This window comes from Oryzias latipes, chromosome 22 (genome assembly GCF_002234675.1).
Source record: "Oryzias latipes chromosome 22, ASM223467v1".
In the NCBI taxonomy this organism is placed as follows: Eukaryota; Metazoa; Chordata; class Actinopteri; order Beloniformes; family Adrianichthyidae; genus Oryzias; species Oryzias latipes.
The window spans coordinates 12,677,705-12,699,593 of record NC_019880.2 but is presented as its reverse complement, the minus strand read 5'-3'; the positions used below and the strand labels follow the sequence as shown (position 1 = coordinate 12,699,593).

At 39.7% G+C, this 21,889-nt stretch overlaps 1 protein-coding gene across 4 annotated transcripts in view; it reads left to right on the top strand.

Annotated features, from left to right (window-relative positions):
- Positions 1-17,698, top strand: part of kif26a (kinesin family member 26A) — a 72,690-nt gene extending 54,992 nt beyond the window's left edge. For all 4 annotated transcript variants that reach the window (XM_011490381.3, XM_011490382.3, XM_011490383.3 and 1 more), the window contains 12 exons: positions 1,377-1,560; positions 4,830-5,042; positions 5,904-5,997; positions 6,493-6,755; positions 9,277-9,460; positions 9,779-9,938; positions 10,218-10,380; positions 11,290-14,533; positions 14,770-14,963; positions 15,495-15,518; positions 15,758-15,908; positions 16,001-17,698. In XM_011490381.3, coding sequence (XP_011488683.1) covers positions 1,377-1,560; positions 4,830-5,042; positions 5,904-5,997; positions 6,493-6,755; positions 9,277-9,460; positions 9,779-9,938; positions 10,218-10,380; positions 11,290-14,533; positions 14,770-14,963; positions 15,495-15,518; positions 15,758-15,908; positions 16,001-16,185 — 5,059 coding nt within the window. In that variant the 3' untranslated portion in view covers positions 16,186-17,698. The remainder of the gene's footprint in view (positions 1-1,376; positions 1,561-4,829; positions 5,043-5,903; positions 5,998-6,492; positions 6,756-9,276; positions 9,461-9,778; positions 9,939-10,217; positions 10,381-11,289; positions 14,534-14,769; positions 14,964-15,494; positions 15,519-15,757; positions 15,909-16,000) is intronic.
- Positions 17,699-21,889: the final 4,191 nt, after the last annotated feature.

The following is a 21,889-nucleotide window of genomic DNA, read 5'->3' as shown; positions in this document are numbered from 1 at the left end:
GAATGGATGTACTGCGGATACCCTTAAACACGCACGCACAAGCCACACTCGCCTCACATCTTGCCGCACACAAGCACGTGGACAGCACATGGTGCGCTTTCGCGTTTTTTTTCCTCTCCCTTTCACATCCATCTATTTCATCTAATTTTTTCTTCCAGTCACACGATCCGTCTCGCATGCTATCACACACAGGCAGCTCCCTGGGGAGCTCCTTCTCCTGTAGCCTTCTAGGATGCAATAATTATTCCATCAGCCAGCAGTGTGTTCCATGATTGTGCTCTTGGGCTGTCTCTGTGGGGGGTGTACAGTGAAGAGGGGAGACAAGGGTTTGGTTGTCACTCCAGGGAAAAGGGAACATGTTTTTTTTTTTTTTTTTTTATGGGCAGGAGCCCACCCAGGCCCAACTAGAGGAGAGCAGGAATAATGAGCCAGAAATACTCTTTAAGGAAACGACCTGGACACACCTGGATCTGTTTCAGTTTTCCTTTTTTTTCTTTCTCAAATGTTCTTTAATCTCAGACAAAATTCCTTGCACTGCAGATTTCTCATTCTTTTACTTGATACTTGTTTTTTTCATCTCCCACGTGTCATTCCATGTCCACAACCACTCCTTTGTCTTCTCCTTACTTCTCTGAAATCTGGGTGAAAACAGTTTGAAAGGACTTTTACATTTTTCTTGCTGTTTTACTGTTTTCATTGACCCTGCATTGCTGGCTGATCTATGTTAGTTGACCCAAGCACATGCCACAACTGGAACCACTAAGTCTGTCCAGCTTCTCTGCTCTGAAATTGGGCACTGTGGGGCTTATAAAACTACAAAACCATACTTACTTACTTTCTTTATTATGTTCGTTTGTAGCTCGAAGCTGAACTCAAAAGAGAAAAAACACAAATGTATTTAGTTTTAAATAATAATATGTTTAAAAACCATTTCTGAAAAAAGTTTCTCTATTTTCAATTTAGGTGTTATGAAACCTCCTTTTGTCCATCACATGCTTACACTATGACTTAAATAAGTCATCCTCTGTTGTAACAGCTTAGCTCTCTTAACTCAGACATGTGTAGTCCCAAATGGTAGCTTCAGCAGTTCTCACCTGTCATATTTGGGACAGTTTTCATCTTTTATAAGGACTTTGATCAAAATAAATTGATGTGTTAACAGTTTTTTTATTCTTTAGCTGGAACAGGTGTATCTGGTCTCTGAATGTTTGTGACTTGATGTCTGATTAAAGTAAATCAAGGAAAAGAGGTTTTTCGTGACACAAGATGTGAGTTGAAGGAAAAGGATTCTAAAACTTTCTATTCTGCTTAAGTTTTCTGGAAACCTTGTTCTATAGGTATGGCTTCAACTCAAGTTTTTGTTGAAACTCTTCCAGGGCAGCTCAGAAGCTGAACCTGTCCTCCAAACGGAAGAAACACCAGCCTTTGCCCCTCCACCCCCAGGAGCCTTCCATCTACCCGACCAACTTCAGTGGCATCCTTCAGGTCTCACCACCCCCTGCTCCGCCATGCCTGCTCCGAGCTGTTTCCAAGGTGAAAGAGAACCCAGGAATGGGAAAGGTAAGCATTGGCACAGTTGTTGCTGAATTCAGTATGTGATTTTGCAAACTGTAACTCCTTTCTTCCATCAACCTTGTTCCCACTGGTGCAAATGGAAAGTTTATTGGGCTGAAATGCCAGGTGGGGACACATTGGTCTACACACAAAAAGCCTCTGGTCCATTCAATGCAGATTCAGCTAGATTAGCCCATGGTCATGAATTCAGTCCATTTGTTGAAGCAGTTTCTGCAAACACTGAAGGTGTATTTTATAGAAATGTACTCATGTTAAAAGATGGTCTTCTAAATACATTAAAGATGTAGTGCAGAAAGCAAGGACAGCTGTTTTTGGACAACTATTCAACAAAGCTGTGCAAACACATCGCTCTTCCCTTTTTGGTTTGTTTGTTCGTTTGTTTGAGCAGATGAAAAGGCACATAAAGGCTCAGCTGAAGATTTGGTTAAACTGAATGGAAGATTTCACTGCTGTTGTAAACCCTTGTATGACACAAGTTCATATATATCTGCTGAGATTTACATTTGTCACTGTAGAGTAGACACATTGGTGTTGTCTGCCGTCCTGTAAAGCCTAGACACAGTGGTGATATCTGCAAGATTCCATGCTTTTGCATTTTCTTGCATCTGTTTTTACATCAATTCAACCTAAATATTAGTTTTGTTTCCATTTGCCTTATTTAAGTCACTTCCAAATCTCCAATTTTGACCCGTAGACACGTCTTGTCAGGTATAGAAAGCTGAGTAGATGGCGCAATGGAGATGGAGCCTCACTAATGGACTCTGGAAACAGAGGCCATTAGTGCAACGTGTGAAAACACTGTGGCCTTCAGTATCTGATGGCTGCCAAGATAACAAAGAGAGCAGAGATGTTGTTGCTTCAGCAGAGGCATGTGGACGTTCCTTTCAAAATTGTATGACCAATACAATTTAATAGAAACACATACTAGTCTAAATGCACAAATAAAATGTACAATATCAGTAGTTATCTTTATGGAACTTTTGAAAATACTTTTCTAACTCTTATTTTACGCTTGCCAATAAGAAAGTATAAAAATATGCCATTTTTTAAATATCTTACAAAATAGTAATGTATAAAATTAAATTATTCTGTCTTTCATATCATTTTGATTTGATTTTTCATTTGAAAGGGTTTATTTCAAGCAATCAAAGCAAGAATAATGCACCAAACAATACAATCAGCATTCATACATTCATACAAAGACGTATCAACTTATAGGATAATTAGACATCAAATCAAAATTGCTCCATCATTAAATCAATTGCTTGAAATGTAGTGGAAGAAAGCAAACTTATTTAATCCCACCCCTGTTCTACCCTAACCATTTTTAATACGTGATTTATCATTATCCGGTTCATATTCTTATATCAGATATCTATACCTTACCAACACAGTTTCTGGTCATCAAGAATACTTAAGTATCAATAAATCACATGACAACGATGAATTACTTAATGATTATGTAAAATAGATATAACTCTATTTTGTATATTAACATAGCACATACAGATCAGTTACCTAAAATATATTCAGATTATTTTCATTAGAAAAATCATGACTACAATAAAAAAAAAACCACTATATCAGAAAAAATAGACATAACACTGTTTCAGAAATCTTCATAGCATATGCAGATCAGGTATCAACAATATCTGCTGATTATTATTATTATTATATAATTGGATGCTATTTCTGAAATCATCATAGTACATGCAGGTCAAGTATCAAAAGATTAAAAATATGTTTTAGTTTATTATTCATTACAAAAATAATAACTTTTTGGGACAAGTGAAATGATATAATTAGAGAATGATCACTTTAACCATCTTCAATAATTTTTAAAACAATTTCATTATTATAATTATGTGGTAATGCTGTGAAATAAAAAAGCGTACATATTCTGTCAACTGTCCAAGGTTAGTAATTCCATCTTTTGCTGCTTGATTAACACCCGTCATTCTGGTTTTAACAGAGTTTATAAGTTCACTTTTCTGTAATGTCTGCAGACTTTGTTTAAGGTCAGTGTCCTATCTCATATTATATTTTGTGAGCAGTAGGTCCAAAGTTACTTTTTCCAACTCCCAAGCAGCATTATTCTTAGAGTTCCATTTCAATTTTGCGGAAGTTCTTTTTCAGAAAGCTTTATACATTGCTTAGAGTTCCCATCTTGTGCAACGTAGAATATAGAAAGTCTTTTCTGGCTGTAATGTCAGGGTGTAACAGTAAACAACTCCAGGAGATGACAGGGTCTTAAAAAGCCTTCTAATCTTATCCCAGGAGCTGTTCTGTCCCTCGTCAGTCACAGATATATTTTCATAGTGCTATTGTAACAGGTTTATATCTGACCATCAGATCGTGAAGCAATATCGAGTTGTCATTTTAAAGGAAGCTAATCGTAAACTGGAGCTTCATATAGCTCAACATGCTCAAAGACCCCCCCACATACCACACACAGAAGGCTGTGTGCAGCACAGCAAGTGTAAAAGCTGTGTGACTTTTGTTAGATGCAGCACGGCATACAGCTGGGAAGTTGACTTTACTCCTTTAGGCACAGCAATAACAGAAGAAATGCATTGTCTTGCCAGTGTGGTGCTGAAACAAAACATTTATCTATAGGCTGTCACCTTCTTCAGTCCATACATGGGCGATGAGGCATACTTTGACCTGAGGAATGTGTCATGTCTGTAAGCTCTCTTTGTGAATATCAAATCAAAATACAGCCGGTTTTAGAATTCTTACATGAAGTAAGAAAGCAGAAGAAAAGCTGCAGAGTGTAAAAAGGTAGAATAAAGAAGGGGGCCATATGCCTCTGCTCTGCCGGCTGCTAAGCTGCTCTCAGTCCAAAAAAACAACCTAGAGTGGGATAATCCCCCCCAGCAGGGTGCTTCACACAATTTTCAGCATTTATAGCAATGACTTTCAATACTCACCTTGCTTCCTTTTTACTAACACCATTAGGCAATGTGTTGACCCATCGAGTTTGCTGCTGACTGTGAGACTGTTTCCATGGAAACCTCAGATGTACATCAGCTCTGAAAGAGTGGACGTGATGTTAATGCGTAATGTTGAGGGAGTTTCAGTTTGCAACTTCTATTCAGAATGCAAACCTTCGACTCCTTTTTGAATTTAGGTTTATGTTCTCATTTTTACCCACCTATTTAATCAGGAAAAAAACAAGTAGTTCTCTGCTAATGTTGTGCCTTCCTCTCTTTTAATGCAGCCCTTTTTCTTATTCTTTTTGTTAAACTGAACAGGTGAAAGTGATGATGCGAATCTGTCCATCTCTGGAGGATGCAGACTCTTCAGAGTCGCAGTCCTTCCTGAAAGTTGACAGCAGGAAGAAGCAGCTGACCCTCTACGACCCAGCGTCTAGCCCACACTCCAGTTCAGGACACAGGAGGTCCGCCACTGTGGCCGTTCCAAAGATATTCGCCTTTGATGCTGTTTTTACCCAGGATGCCTCACAAGTAATGGACATTATATTTGTTCCTTTTTTTCGTATTTTGTTGATCAGGAATTTGTCTGCTCTAGAACTTAAGAACTTTCTTAAGCATGGGGGGGCGTGGTAAGGGGCTTAGAGAAAAGATTCTTGTCTTGGGTCAACTGCAATTTTTGGCAGAGTGGGGCTAACAGCTGGGCATTTTAAGCCATCAGAAGAATGATCTGAATTCACTCCACTTAAATCCAACCTCTTTTTTTGACACCGCTTTATCAAACCATTACAATTGTCACTGAATCAAAAGTCTGCTGTAATTTATGAACAAAACAAAAACACAAAAACAAGAACAAAACATTAGTCTTTTCATAGAAGAAATAATTAGATATCATTAAAGGAAAATTACTTAAACTTTGAGGATTATATTCATTTCCAATTGGCTCTTCAGAATTAACAGCATAAAACCAGAAATGACTACAACTAATGTTGCAAGGTGTGAGAAAACCTGTGTTTTTGTATTCCCTTTCATTTTAAGGAAATACATTCAAAAATAAGCTGCTGGTGGCTTAAGGCAAAACGTTTCAGCAGCAGCCCACATGCCAAGCTGTTATATTGTGCTGCTGGGACGAGACTGCTGGTGGCAAACAGTTGTATGGATGAGAACTGCTGTTAGAGGTCTTGTTTGTTGGTCTTGTTTGTTGTGTGATGTATGGGAATGAGACTCGTCTGCAGAGGCTTTGCCTCAGAGGCCCCGTACTGAAACAAACGGCATGAAACAGTCTTCACAAACAAATGATTTTGCTTTCATTTTGAATGGACAAATATTGTTTTTCTTTCTGTTTCCCAGGCACAAAATTTTGAAACTAAACATTAGACGATGTTTTTGTCACAGGCGGAGGTGTGCTCAGGAACAGTAGCGGAGGTCGTCCAGTCTGTTGTGAACGGAGCAGACGGCTGCATCTTCAGCTTCGGTCAAGTCAAGCTTGGTAAGCTCCTCCAAAGGCACCAGATTTGACAAGTGCCTTTGTTAGCCAAAGAAAAACTCTTATTGGTCTTTGTTAGTTACACTTGGTGTCCACAATTGGTTCAGTGATGCACTGGGGTGAGTCAAGGAATTGGAGATTAAAGCGAAAGAAATCTGAAGGTGGGGGGTGACGGATTAAGTGTAGCATCAAGGCTTCAGGGGTTACTCTATAATTAAAATCCGAGTGACTGCTCTGGCTAGTATGCTTAAGTGGAAGACTTCTCTTTTCATGCAGCTGTTTGCTGTCATTCTCTTTTGCATTTGATTCACATGTATAACCTCCTTCCATGTCCGCCTTTATCTTTTCCCTTTTTCCCAGTGCCTGTCGTTCCTTTCTTTTAGAAATACTGCGCTTCCAGGCAGCTTGGTGGAATAAGACATAACATAAAGTGAATATGCTTGCTTCAAGGCCATATTTTCTTTTTGTTATACCTCTTTCCCTATCATACATCCCCAGGCAAGACATACACCATGATTGGCAAAGACAGCTCCACTCAGAGCCTAGGCATTGTACCCTGCGCCATTTCCTGGCTCTTCAAGCTCATCAATGAGAGAAAGGAGAAGACTGGCACTCGGTTCTCAGTCCGTGTGTCTGCTGTGGAAATTTTTGGAAAAGATGAAGAGCTTAAGGACTTGCTGTCAGAAGTGTCAACAGGCAGCCTACAGGAGGGCCAGTCACCGGGAATCCATCTGAAAGAGGATCCCATCTGCGGCACTCAGGTGAGAGATGCTTGGTCTCCCTGGTTTCCTTTGTTCGCTCAGTCTTTCATTCCCTCTCTGTGGGTTATAAAGTATTAGTCTTAGTATTGATCTTTTTCTGCCTGTGATCTAACCCCTCTTTCTTTTTCAAAGATGTTTAAACTTTCTAGTGAGTACATGTGTGAGACTTTTTGTCTCCTAGGACTTCCTAGCCCGTCTCACTATATCCTCGCTCCTGAAATCTTTGATTTATATTTCAACCAAACCCACCTGTGTTATTGATAGCTTTCTTTTTACTTTCTTTCTCTGACTCTCCTGTCAGCATCCATTACCCATGACTTAAAGCGAGCTCGCCACAAACATCTGTAGGAATATCACTGGGGGATGTTGAAGAACTGCAGGTTTGAAGTCATTCACAGGTGTTGCTGACAGATGTTTTTTTTGGGTGGGGTGTCGGTTTTGGACTTCTACTTCAAAGCAACTGCAGCTCAGGAAGTCTCCTCTTCCTTTCAGCTTCCACACATGGGCTCCTTGATGTTGCCTGCTTCTTTTCTGAATTTCTTCTTCTCAGGAAGGTGCCCCTACCCAGGGGCGCAACTACCTAATTAAATAGGGGTATGCGGCCACGTAACCCCCCCCCCCCCACACACACACACACACTAACACACAAACACAAATGCACATAATAAAATACCCCATCCACTCCTAAAGCTATCTTAACATCCCCACAACAATTTTATTGTTTACATGTATAAATCTCATCACTTCTTATCTGGTTAGGGAGATGACCCAGAAGAACATTTTTGTGAGCTATTTTCAACCGTGTATTGCCTCAATGATTCCCCAAATTTGTGAGGTGATGCCATTCAAAAGAATCTTCCGAGAAATAACTTACCCCAGCCCTCTCCTCTGTACCTCTCTGTTCTTCTCCCTCTTCATCACCAGCTGATCGTCTCCCACCCTCTATCATCATCATTATCATCATCTGAACCTCTCTCCTCATTCTTCTCTGTTGGGATTGACTTGTCATGTATGTCTGCACTTGTTTTCCCAAAATACGTGAACAAGTGGTCAGCAGAACTTTGAACCAGAATTAGCATCTAGGTTTTTGTGACTTCAATAGTTTAATTATTCCTGACTGAAGTCATCTCTGCTCTCTTTTATATCAGATGCATCACCATCCTCATGTCTGTCTCCTTCACCTCTTGTCTGTGTTCTTCTCTACTAAATCATATGGCCAAGCAGCAATTGTTTCATGTTTTAAATAAATTAATCATCTTGCTAGTGAACATTTTTTCAAAATAAGAATACTATTTAAAAATAACTGACTCGGTATTAACTTTGCCCTGAACGTCCACCTTAAGACCAACCTGTTTTCTTTCCTCCATCTGTCCTGATCTTTTTTCTCTCTTCTCTTCTTTCTCTCCATCCTTACAGCTGTGTGATATAAACTTTGTGTTAGGAAGATTTTCAAAGAATAAAGAGACTAAACTATATGTAAAAATAGAAACATTTTTTTGTATTTTTAAATTACATTTTTGTTGGATATCACTTAGTGGTGGGATAGAATAAAATAGATTTCTTTATTGTTGTCAAACAACTCCAAATGTTCAACTACAATCCAAAGTGTCGTTCAGCCAAAGTGATATTAAAAGCAACAGGCTGCAAACTAAATAGTCACTCACAAAAAATAATTATCCAAACTTTTAACATAAAAAGAAAAAAAATTAGTACAAACAAGCTTCTTCATTTTCTCTTCATGATTATTGATACTGTAAATCCTGCTCAGTACAGCAGCAATACACTTGTGACCATAATAGCTTTAGCCTGAATGTTTTTCAAGCCTGTTTTTATCACTGCTAAAATGTACTTGCTGTCTCTCAACAATTTACAGAAGCTTTTCTTCATTCACAACACATGTTTGTCCCTCTTGCGTTTTCTGTTTTCATCCCCCGATTGTTTTTTCTTTTGCCTTTCCATTGACTTTCCTTAAAGTGCGTTGCCATCAGATGATCACATATGGAGGGATTTTCACAGAATTCAAATAAAAACAATCAGGCGCGAGAGCGCGCCCCCGTACGTCCTCGCGGACATGTGCTGGATTGTGCAGCGCTCTCTGTACAAGACCCGAGGGAAGGAGGAGCGGCTGTGGCGGGGGCGCCCAATCAGTTACGATGTACTTCTGTTACTGATCATATCATGTAAATATATGCGCACAAACAGCTGTGAAATTAAAAAATACGGACTATAAAATCATTTTCACAACTGTAGTTTGGCGCCCCCTTTGGCCGGCGCCCCTATGCAACGCATATGCTACACACCCACTTTTTGCGCCCCTGCCCCTACCTCCTGGTCCTACATTACCTCTCTCAGCCCTGCTCCCTCTGCATGCACATCCTCTGTTTTTAATTGCCTCAGAGAGTCACTGATATGTGCAGGAAGTGTATGCAGGGGGTCCAATTAACAGGTTCCTCGGTTTTTCCAGCCTTAATACCCTCTTGTGCTAACCCTCCGGTCTATGTCTATTCCTCTGTGTTTGCAGCTCCAAAATCAGAGCGAGCTGCGTGCTCCGACCGCCGACAAAGCTGCATTTTACCTCGATGCGGCCATTGCCGCGCGCAGCACCAGCAGACCAAATGTTGAGGAGGAGGAGCGGCGCAACTCTCACATGCTGTTCACCCTGCATGTTTATCAGTATCGCATGGAGAAGAGTGGCAAAGGCGGAAGTTAGTATTATAACCCTGGCTAAGGAGTACTTTAAGCAAGGAAGGAATCATTGTTGACCTAGACCTGAAACCTTTATTTAGATCACTTGAAAAAGTTTGTAATTGTTAGTTGGTTGTTTAATTGATACATTTCATTACATTTCATACATCTGATACAATCAGATAAACATTGATTCATCTCAGTGTGGAAAATCTGCCTCCCTGGTCTGGTGGGATTCAGTTACTTCCCTTTTATTGTCCCTAAGCTACAAATAAGGAAGCTAACTAGTAGAAAAGGGGGATCTTCATTTATTCAACTGGTCCTTTTTTCATTGACAGTGTCAGGCGGGCGAAGCAGGCTACACCTTTTAGACTTGGGGAGCTGCGAAAAGGTTCTCAGTAAAAGCAGAGACGGGGGAGGAGGCTTGTGCCTTTCTCTCAATGCATTGGGAAATGTCATAATGGCTTTGACAAATGGTGCTAAACACGTTCCTTACAGGTAAGAAAATCACATTAATTTTACATTTTACTCATGCATTTTTCTCTTAAGTAATTGCATCTGCAGGTTAATTGTTTCAAAAATATTGGTCACAGCAGTATATCGATAAGATTATTGTATTTCCTATTTCTTCTCCTTTAAAAAGTCATTTCAGTGTATTTTTAGCACAGTTATTTAAAGTGACACTCAGGAATATTTTCATCTAATCATCTCTTTAGTATTGTTGTATTAAAACACACATTTGAAGTCGACTGATAATTATGTCTTTGCATTCTGTAGAGACAGCAAATTGACAATGCTGTTGAGGGAGTCCCTGGGCAACATTAACTGTAGAACCACAATGATTGCCCACATCTCAGATGTCCCAGCCAACCATGCCGACTCACTCACAACCATCCAGTTGGCCTCTCGCATCCACCGGATGAGAAAAAAGAAATCCAAGGTACACCAGTACTGGTTAATACTTTAGTAAAGCTCCTATGTTTTTAAACACATTTGAGTCATGGTACTATACAAAAATTTTGTTTAGTATGAGTTTAATGAGAACTAGTTGTGATTATTTTAAGCATTATATTTATTCAGTATAAATCTTTAAGTGATCAAAATCTTAAAATGTTCACCTTTTTTATTTCTGAACCATTAAAAGGAGACAATGTGACAGATGGAAGATTTGAGCATTACCCGAGAACCAGTTTTTTACCTTCCTCTGATCATTTTACAATCATTTTCAAAAAGGCAATTGGACTATATAGTCCACTAAGTAGTGAGTAGTGAAGAAATTCTGACACGTCCACTAATTTAATTAATACAGTTGCCAAAAACTGTCTCACATTTTGAAAAATATATTTCAGATAATTAGATACATTTTTGAATATATATGTCATTTGGTTCATGCAGATTACATTCAGGAATTAGTATAATTGGCAATTTTTTCTGTGAATTTATTTACTTTTAACTTCTAAAATGAAAAAAAAAGAGTTTTTATATTATTATATTAAAGACCAATGATTATAGTATTATATTATTATAATTATAAAAGTTTTATTCTTTTATAAAGAAATGTAATCTGTCTGACATGAACTAGGACAGATAATGCCATAAAGCAGACCCTTGAATAGTTAAAATAATATTATGAAAAGTAAAATCTGAAGTTTTATTTCTGATTTATTGACTCTACTGCGGTAATATTGTCAACACATAGATAATAATTGTGATTTGAGGGCTCCTGACACACAGCATCAAACACAAATATAGACCAGAATTACCTAAAAAGGATGTTCTCTCTTGGCCCTTAATATGCCTGCACACAACCTTAAAAATCATGTATGCTCTTTTTTACTATTCTATGCAGTATGCATCCAGTTCCTCTGGTGGAGAAAGCTCCTGTGAGGAAGGAAGGATCCGTCGGCCACCTCATCTTAGACCTTTTCATCCTCGGACTGTAGCCCTAGATCCAGACCTGCCCTCTTTTCTCAGTGACCCAGAATACTCCTCCAGTAGCGAACAGTCTTGTGATACAGTTATTTACGTTGGTCCTGGGGGAACAGCAATTTCTGACAGGGAGCTCAGTGATAATGAAGGTCCACCTGCTTTTGTTCCAATTATCCCTTCCCTAAACAAGAAGAAATCAGCAAAAGAGGACCCTCTAGCCAGAGACCAGTTCTTTAAATGCAACACATTTGCTGAGCTGCAGGAGAGGCTTGAGTGTATAGACGGTAGTGAAGAACCCACCGCCTTTGTTGGAGAGGGCAAGCGAAGCCAAGCTAGCCCCAAAACTGAAAAACCTAAAGACAGCCAAGGTTCTAATTCACCAAAGACTTTATCAAATTTTTCTAACAACCAAGATGGCCTCTCAGCCAAACAATCTCCAAAATCTGTCCCAATCCAGCCATCCTGTAGTCCCAGTACTAGATCCAAAATGGACAATGTCATGATGCAATGCATACCTGAAGAAAGGACACCAGTTGAGAATGTTCAAAATGAATGCAGAAGTAGTGCTGATGGCAAAAAGGTGTTGGTCTCCGAGATTCCAGTCAGTAGAGATAAGTTGGCAACTACTGTTGCACCAAGCACAGAGCCTGTGGTGAGAGAAAAGATCCATTTCAACAAGAAAGCTTTGCCAAAACCAGCCCCACCACCTGCACAGCAGAAAGAAAATAGAGATACTGAAGAAAGATCTAGCACCAGAATGCCACCCGTGGGTATGAGCCACCAAGCCGTCAAAAGAAGAGACCCGTGCACCTCCTCTTTGTTCAGAGGTCCTGTTGAAGTTTGTCAAGTGCGCTCTACCTTGAGGGATAGATGTCTGGATAGGGACATCCTAAAAGCTACTGTCACACTGCAGCAGCCTGTGGAGTTGAATGGAGAGGATGAGTTGGTATTTACTGTGGTTGAAGAACTATCAATTGGTAGTATTTACGATAAGGGCCGGCCATCAAGTATTATCAGCTTTAACAGTGACTGTTCACTTCAGGCCTTGGCCTCTGGTTCCCGGCCTGTCAGTATCATCAGCAGCATTAATGATGAGTTTGATGCCTATACATCAACTGTTGTAGAATCAGAAGTCAATACAGCAGTTGTCAAACCCATTCAGGTGGGTCCAGTAGAGTATATAGACAGCAGGGGCTCATCTATTAGTTCTTGGCTGAGTGAAGTTAGTATATGCACTGTGGAAAGTGAAGGAGCTCATCCTATAGATGTTTTCCTTCCCCAAGTCAGAAACATCGGACCAGAGTCAGTCTTTAACTTTGATTCTCTGGACACTTATCATTGTGTGTCTTCTCCCAGAGAGGCTAAGAGTTCCCTAAATGACAGTGGGTTGAGTTTTTCTGAGCAAGACAGTGATAGTGCTGCCTCAAGCAAACTGTCATTGACAAGATGCCCCCCTTCACCAGAGTTAACAAAAGGCTTCATCCAAAACACATCCAATATTATTAAAGCAAACTCACTTAACTCCGCCTCACCTCCACAGGACCCCTTAATAGTTCAATCCAGCCTTCCTAGAAAGATCAAACCTACCTCATACATTTCCCACAGTCGTAGCAGTAGTAGCGGCAGTGGTAAAGATCCACAAAGGCAAGAAGTTAAGCAAGCAGATCCTTGGCAGCGGACCAACAACCTCTCAGAACCTCAGTTTTCTGACTTCAGCAGCACCAGCAAATTCCTCAGAAATGCCCCTAGTGGTATACTTTCCAGCAAACCATCCAGCAACAGTGTACCTCGCCCATCCAAGATGCAGGGTCCTACCTCATCCCATAGGGTGGTTGATGGCTGTGAAAATTCAGCCATACATTTTACACCCACTAAGATGCCTCAGTTGAGAAGAGGTGCCACTACCCTAGGAACTGTGCCCGTCATTCACCCCTCTGTAGACTACAAGGGAACCCAAGATTTTGTTGCATCTACCACAAGCCTTAAATTCTCCTCCTTAGGGAAAAACAATAAGGCCAATTCACAGAAAACAGGTGGTCCCTCTAAACCTACCTGCACCTCACCGCCTCCCCCTCCAGTTAGAAAGTCCAGTCTTGACCACAAGACTAAGATCTTGCTTCCCCAAAGTGCCTTAAAGTCAGCATATGGGGATGGAGGGAGGACCTCTGGGACAAGGACAGCTGTATCAGAAGATGAACTTGACATTCGTCACAGAACAGACCATGCCAGTTTCAAAACCTCAAGCCTCAACCATGCCAAAGTTACCTCCGGCCCAAAGGCAAAAGGATCTAAAGGAGAGACTGGTCTCCATTATGGCAGTCAAATGTCATTGGAGAAGTGTGAAGGTCTGTCTTTATCAAGTTCCAGGGTAGCACTTAGCAGAGAAAACAGTGGGGCAAGTCTGGGTGGTAAATCCAGTAAGTCTATCCCAAAATTTGGTATCCCTAATTCGTCAAGCTCTCCAATAGCCTCATGCCCATCGACTCCAAGTGGTGGAAATATTAGCAGAACTGGTCAGGTAAAACCTGCAAACCCAAAAGCATTAGGAACAGTTAATGGTAGCAAGGCACGTTCCCTGTCAGCTAACAACTCAAAAGGGCTCAGCTCATCAACAAAATCTCTGACTCCTCCTGTCAACAGAAATGCCAATCTTCCTCCATCAGGACGAACTTCTGGTCCTCGAACCCCAACGCCAGCCACCAGTAAGACAGGAAGAGGGACAATTATGGGCACAAAACAGGCCATTAGAGCTGCAAACAGCCGTGTGAGTGAACTGGCAACGGGCAACATGTCAGGCAAACATGGTAGATGCTCTGGAGATTCAGACAGTGGTAATGATAGTGGAGTAAATGTGAGTGACGATAAGTCACCTACAGCATTGCTACCCTCTCCATACAGTAAAATCACTGCACCCAGGCGGCCTCAACGCTACAGCAGTGGCCATGGGAGTGACAACAGCAGTGTCTTGAGCGGGGAGTTGCCTCCAGCTATGGGCCGCACAGCTTTGTTCTATCATAGTGGAGGCAGCAGTGGATATGAAAGCATGATAAGAGATAGTGAAGCCACAGGAAGTGCTTCTTCTGCCCTTGACTCTATGAGTGAAAGTGGAATGTCATCGTCTGGAAGAGCACGGAGCTCCAAGTATCCCAAGAAAAAAGCAAATGGTAAGAAGATAATTCAAAGCTTACCTGGCTCAGAACCAGCCTTTGACCTAATTTGTGCTGCTGATTCAAAAAAGCATTACTCTTCCAGCTCTTTTAACTTATTCCTCAATCTCAACTGCTTCTAAGTACTGCATTTGACAATAGAAGAAGATAACTTTTTCAAATGAAATATTAAAGCTGTCTATCAATTAAGAAAGCAAGGAGGGTGTCAATAGACCATACTGTTAATGTTTTAGGATTCCAAAGGAGAAGGTTGATCCCAGCACCTTTACCAGACACCTCATCCATGGGGAAAAAGGTGAGCACAACAGGCCAGTGGGTGGACTTGCCTCCTATTTCTGGACCATTGAAGGAGCCCTTTGAAATTAAGGTGTATGAGATAGACGATGTAGAACGACTCCAAAGACGGCACCAGGAGGAAGCCCCTGAGGTGAGCAAAGAATCAGTCCTGACGGAACATATTGTGGTTGTCAGTCTTGTCTCCAGTGACACCCTGTCTGAGTTAAGGTCTTATGAATGCAGCTTGCAAATCCTCAGCCTGATTTTGTAAGTGTTACTTAAAGGTCATGGATGATCCACATGTGTTGTGTGGATTTAGAGTATGGTGTGAGAACTTTTTAAATACATTATCCATGTCTTTATTTAAAGAATTTAGACTAGAATAGAATGTCTCAGACGTTTGTCCTTAAGTTCACTTTAGCAGAAAATCCTCAAGTGACAATACCAGTCTTGGATAAGTTCCTCAGGAATGTCAAGTGTGGTCTGATTTGACTTCATTGATTTGCATTTTATGGAAAATACTTATTTTTCCGTATTGAGGATTAAAGACATTTCTCGCTGATAAAAAATTAAAAAAGGTTTTGTTTTAAAAGCCACAATTTATCCAATTTTTTTCAGCAGTTTATTTGTACTCTTTATTGTTCTACAACTTTCTACATGATCACTTTTTTTCTTTTTTCAGCAACCATTTCAAGATGTTGATAAGGTTAGTTTTTTTCAGTTAAAACAAGATAAAAGCTTTATTTACAAACATTGCAAACCATTTAATAGCGTTCCATCATTCATTTAGTCTAATTATACATAATTAATTAAATAAATACAACTTCCACCATGCCGTGGCATCTTTATTTTTTTTGCATTTGTCAATTCACCATCTGCTTTCAACTGAATTAAGTTGATTTAATTTCAAATTGTTGATGTATATATTTAATTCCTTGTTTTCAGGGCTTGATGTATTTTAACAACAAACTGAAGATGTTGGAGAAAAGGCAACAACAAGTGAAGGAACTGAAGGCAAAGCATCAAGTGTTGTTAGAGGAGCTGGAGGACACCAAGGCCCGACTGATGATGGACCCCAGCAAGTGGTTGGGAGAGTGTAAGCAGCTACTACTGATCTTTTGATGCTGGTTTTCTCTTAAATTTCCTTTTAAAATTCACAAAATTGAATGTAATTGTCTTTTTTGTTAGTTGAGGTGGACCCGAGTCTGGATAAGGAGTCTATAGAGTACTTGGAGGCCTTGGCACAAATCACAGAAGAGCTGGAATTCTGTGTCAACCTGTGCAAGTCTCGTGTTATGATGGTGACCTGCTTTGACATTAGCATGCCGTCAACACTAGCCACTCAGGAGAGACTGCGGGAAGTGGAAGTCTGAGGACAAAAGCAAGTCAAGACGGAAAAAAGGAAGTGAAAGTGAAAAAAACGAAGGGAGAAGAAATGTAGCAGCCGGTCTGTAGATATCGCAAAAAAAAAAGAGAGAGCCAGAGATGTGGAGTGGAGCTTTACACAAAAACAGAACTCTCGACCATCTAGCTACAGTGCCTCCTGTCAAAGAAATGGCAGAGAAACAATGTGTGTGTTGTTGCCTTTATGGCAAACTTACTCAAGACTCAATGGACTTCACCTAAAAGTGCCTTTTTTATTGCTTTGATTTGAAACCTTATTTTTAATATGGTGCGGGTATCTTCAGCATACCTAAACACGCCGTGAACATGTTGCTGTCAAGAAAAGTATTTTAGATCCTGTTGTACAGTGTATTTAAATGAGTGTGTGGTATGTACAAAAATCTTTCTAAAGGGAAAAGAATAAAGAAAAAAGAAGAAGCAATAAGCTAATGTTATTGCGCTCATAGACTTTTGCCTTTTCTCTCGTTTCAAAACCTCAGCCAACATTTTGTCCGTTTTCATTCAGCCTCTTGCGCCTTATTTTAACACTGGCTATGTAGTGTTTTCTAGAATTTCAAATTGGACTGTGTTGTTTCATCAATGACTGCATTTGCTAATGTCACTACCCCTCTGCCAGCTGGCTTGTGAAAGCTTGCAGGGTGGAGTGAACATTTTTTTTCCTCCAGTTGCCTTGATTAAAATGGGTGTCAGTGCCCTATGGTAGAGGGGCAGTGATTTTGGGGGATAGCTTATTCGAACTGCATTTATCCACTTTTTCTCAGTGAAAGTGAGAGATTAAGCCAAAACATATCAATCTAGAGGGCACTGTGAAAAGAAATGAATGATTTATCTTGATTCAGCCATTGTCTACGGTGCCTCGGAAAATGGTCATGCAACCCTGAGGGAATTCCCTCATCTCTCCTGTGATAATAGTATCATAATGGTGATGCTCATCAGTCCAATTTTTTCGCATGTTGGGCTACACTGAGAGCTTTCTACATATTGTAAGAAAAAGAGGCACAGAAAGGACAGCACAAGTCTAAAAGCCTTTTCTTTTCAGTACAGTAAGTGTCCTATGCATTCCCACTCATTTATACTGAAGATTGCTATAAGAACAAACAGTAACATATTCAGAATTTACTTTGAGTTTCCCATGAAAACATCTGGCAAGAGGGCAAGTGATTGTGGCATTGTTCTGGAAACTCAATTATTAAACCAACGTTATTTTGTTGCTGCCAGAAAGTGCTCTACAAATAAACAGCAGTGAACGAAAGAGGTTGGAGAAACATACTAGGGGGTGTTTCACTTCTGTATCTATGACAAAATTGAACTTTTCATGTTGTTTTGTTTTTGTTTTTATAAAGTTGACCCTCAGGCCCTCTCTGAAGATGCTGCATGATATTTTTTAATCATTTGTAAGATTAATTTCTACACCATTTTTACCATTCTACTTTTTTAATATATCAGTGTTCACCAACGGTGGGGTGAGGTTCATAAATATAATACTTATTACCAAATTAATTTTTTTATTATTACCAAAACTTTTTTCCCAAAATATTATATGTCGGGTCATATTTCATATCAAAACCCATATTTTCTAATATCTTTGTTTTTGTATAGGATTTTCAGACCTTGTACATAAATGTAAAATATGGCAGCTTGTGTTTTCATTTACAGTTCTTGTGAATAAAATGTTTGTTCTTACTGAGGATTTAGAGTTGGATTTTTTTTGTTTTAAATGATTATACCTTTTTAAGAAAACAGAAAAAGTTGCAAAAATATGTGTAGATTGCGATAAACGAGACTATTCTCAGTGTTCTCGCAGGTTGCCGTTTCTGGCAAACGTGTAAGCTGTTTCAAATGAGAAATAAATGCTAGACAGGTTGCAGTGCCTCCTCAGATACATTTTGGTCTCATTTTCAATATATTAAAACATGGTCTCAGTGCAGGATAGCACAAAAGCTTTGAAAGAGACTCTCTCTCCACTGAAGTCATGACAGATAAGGAAAATTGAAAATTTTGTTTCCATCCCAAAGATGTATTTCTTTCCTAAATAAAACCTTTCAATGTTAACACGTTTGTCCTCTTACCTTAGCTGTAAATAAATCCAGTCAGAAAAAAAAAACACACCAAAGAAGTGCTGATTTTAATAGAAATGTTTTAATGCCTTTGTCACATGCAACCATAAAGTGGTTGACCCTTGTGTGTGCCCATGGAGGGTCGTGGAGAGGAGCGGCTGCATCTTAACCCTATCTTATATGACCCCACCCTTACATTGACGTGTTATCCCTACCATGATAAAGGTGGATAAAGGTGGAAAGATTTCATGTCATCCATGGACACCAGTGAAGATCACAAATCATTGAAGAAAAAAGGTTCAGCGCACTGTCTAGTGGGTCTAGATGACCCAACTCCCAATTTTAAAGTCCCTAGGATAGCACAAGGGTTACGATAGATTCAATAGATTTCTTAAATTAAGGATTTATGTTTGGCATCAACAGAGCCAGTACATGTTGTAAATAGAATTTTGTTTCTAATCTAAAGTTTTTATAATCAAAATAAATTGCTCAGGGTTTATGGGATACTTGATGGACAACTAATACGATGTATGTCAGGAAAATGTCATTATCTGAAGGACACAGATTCCATCTTGACATTTTAGGGTTTTAAAAACTAAAAAACTTCTGAGTGAGTTTATCACCTTTGACTTTTTAACTTTAAAATGTTAATTGAAGCTAAAATAGGGCAATTGCTCAAAGACTAAAAGTATTTTTTTTTCTTGTATGCAGATTTCAATCCGCTGAAGAAACATCTGAAATTTAAAAAGGTTGAAGCTGACATAGAGAAAGGTTCAATTCAGGAGAGATTAATTACTGCCAGCATCAGGGCATCCTGCTGCTCTGGATGACACACGAGGTCCTGATGATTAATACACTATAACTGTGTGTGATTTCAGCTTCAAACTAAACCCTGCTGTGCCACAACATCTTGTGTCCTTCTTGTTAATTCTGTTTTGATCAAAACCTTGGTAGGTTAATTTGGTTAAATGGCAAGGCCAACTGATCACTGTCTTTGAAAAAAAAAAAGGTAAAGAAGCAACAATTATGTCTTTTTTTGTTTGTTTTAGTATGGAAGATGTACATTTATCAGTGAATGTACCTCAAACTAAACACATCTGGGAGTTTTTTTTTCCCCTACAAAACATTAGTTGGTCTTCAGCAAAGAATAATCTTTGGTAGACAACGTAATTCCTTTGACAAATGGCTCAAGAAGCTCTCATGTTTGGAGCTTGTTGCTGAAAGGCAGGTTTCCCCTGAGTGGAAACATTTGGTGGAGGCTGCTGCAGACATCTAAGAGCCACTGTCTGAGCTCAGCCGTATACCCCAGTCCACTTGCCTCAGGGCTTTTATCATTAGCAGGGAGCAGAGTGATGGCTGGGAATAAAAATGAGTTCACAGAAAAGTCATGAGTCCCCCCCACCAACACCTCTACCTGGCTCTGACCCTCCGTATTGCTCCAACAAATTCTTGTTTAGTAATTTTAGGTAAGCATTTTTCCAGTGCATCTAGATTCTATCATTATTTAAGAATCTTGTTTGTTGTATTTCATCTTTGCTGCATTTCTAAGTCTGTTGTGTTTTTTTTAATGAAGAATTCCTTTTTGGTTAATTGGGTAAAATAATTAACCACATTTGAGAATGAGAAGCAAGCTTTTTTTGATTTCCTCGTCCACTCTTAGACTGTTCCTAGTACCAGTTGCTCATTTACCGATTTGCCCCTCCGCAGGCATACAGACTGGTCTCCCCAAACCAGGCTTGGTCTTTGAAGACGACTCATAAACCTGAACACATGCTGCCACTTATTCACAGTAATTACAACAAGCTGGTGCAGAGAAAGGCCATTAAATTATCAGAAGCTAGGCAAAATCCAAGAGTTGCTTTGTGGCTGTCTTTCAGAGGGATCGAAACTATTGACAATTTCATTGCCAAAACAGACTGCACGTGTAAAAGATTTTCGCAGGAATCAGACGGAGGTCAAATCTTGAAGGCTAACCCACATATGGACTGTAAATTCTCTTAGAATGGGTGGCAATGCTAATCCAATAACATGCCACTGCTCTGAGATAATGCTGCAGACCATAAATCTAAACAATCCAACATGTCAAGTTTTGCTTTGAAGATTATTACTTTGCTTTCCATTAGACAGTCTTAGGAGTCTAATACTGAGACTTATATTGGAAATTATGACTGCAAAACTAATCATACATGTTGATAAAAATGAATTTATGGAGGCAGATATCAGTCACAGCTCAGAATGTGAGCGTCCAAGTTTAGGATGCTCATGAAGATGCAAGTCTTCACAAGTCTGCACAAAGATGAAAATACAGGTTTCAAAATGTCAGTGATGTTCCATTGTCATCCATGTTTCACTGACCTTGTCAAAGACTCCAAACTCCCTCCACCTCCTGCTTTAACCTTGTTTTTATCTGCACTCTGTGGTCCCTCGGTCCAGATTACTTGTAGATAACGGTTGATTTACATAGAGGCTTTGTTTTGATTTAAAACACTTGCAGAATACTGATGTCAGGGAGCTAATGTCCAATGAATATTCATTACTCAAAAGGTTTGACACAAATGAGCAAAAAAGACCTGTAAAGTTTTTGATTGCATCCGTTGTTTGGTGGGTTGTAGTGCATTATGGACAGGTTAATGAATTGATCCAGCTTCTTAATTTGAAAAGGTTGGAGCGTTTACAAAATATACAAATTGCACTCCAGAGATAGGTGGCTATAAAATTCCCCTTGTTCCCAGGGGTGAAAAAAATCAGATCTGAAAGAAAGTGCGCAGACGTTGGTGTAGCATGAACCGTGAAACTGAATACATCGTCATTCCATCAGGTTGAGTTCTCTTAACAGATGGGCAGGCGTGATGAGAAAGGCCCTTTTTAATTAGGCTGTCTGAAGATATTTCTTTGTAACCAATGGTCCCCTCCTCCTTCCTCTGCAAGGCAGCCTTGTGGCTGGCTCCAAGTATGCAGCAGCCATCTGGTGGACGGCAGGACCTCATCCACAGAGTTTAGCCGCACTCCATAGAGCCTCTTTTTCCACTGATACTTTTGCTTTCCAAGCAGGAAACACACATTTTAACAACTTAATGTCATTTTTAAAAGTATCATTATGAATAACAATGTAGATTATCATTTATTAATGGAGAAAAATAGCCTGGTCAGAAAAGAAAACGAACATTACCACCGCACTTATTGATCCTTATCATTTATTAATAAATACTACTAAACTGTGTATGGAATAAGTGTTAAAATCTCAATCACTGATATATTAGTAAACCTAATTTTGTACAATGTGGCGCAGCAGTTTGCATTCTCATTTCATAGCAAGAAGAGAAGATTCAAAAATCCGCCTGAGACCTGTGTGGAGCTTGCATGTTCTCCTCATGCATGCATTTTTTCTCCAGGCATTCTGGTTTCCTCCCACAGACCAATAACATGCTTTATTGGTGTCTCTAAATTGCCCCTCGGTGTGCATCAGTTTGTGTGTGTGGCCCTGCAACAGATTGGTGACCTTTCCAGGGTGTACCCTGCCTACGCCCAACAGTAGCTGGGTTGGCTCCAACATTTCCGTGACCGCGAAAAGGAATTCATCAGGTTCTTGCGAGGGATGGCATTTTGTACATTTCAC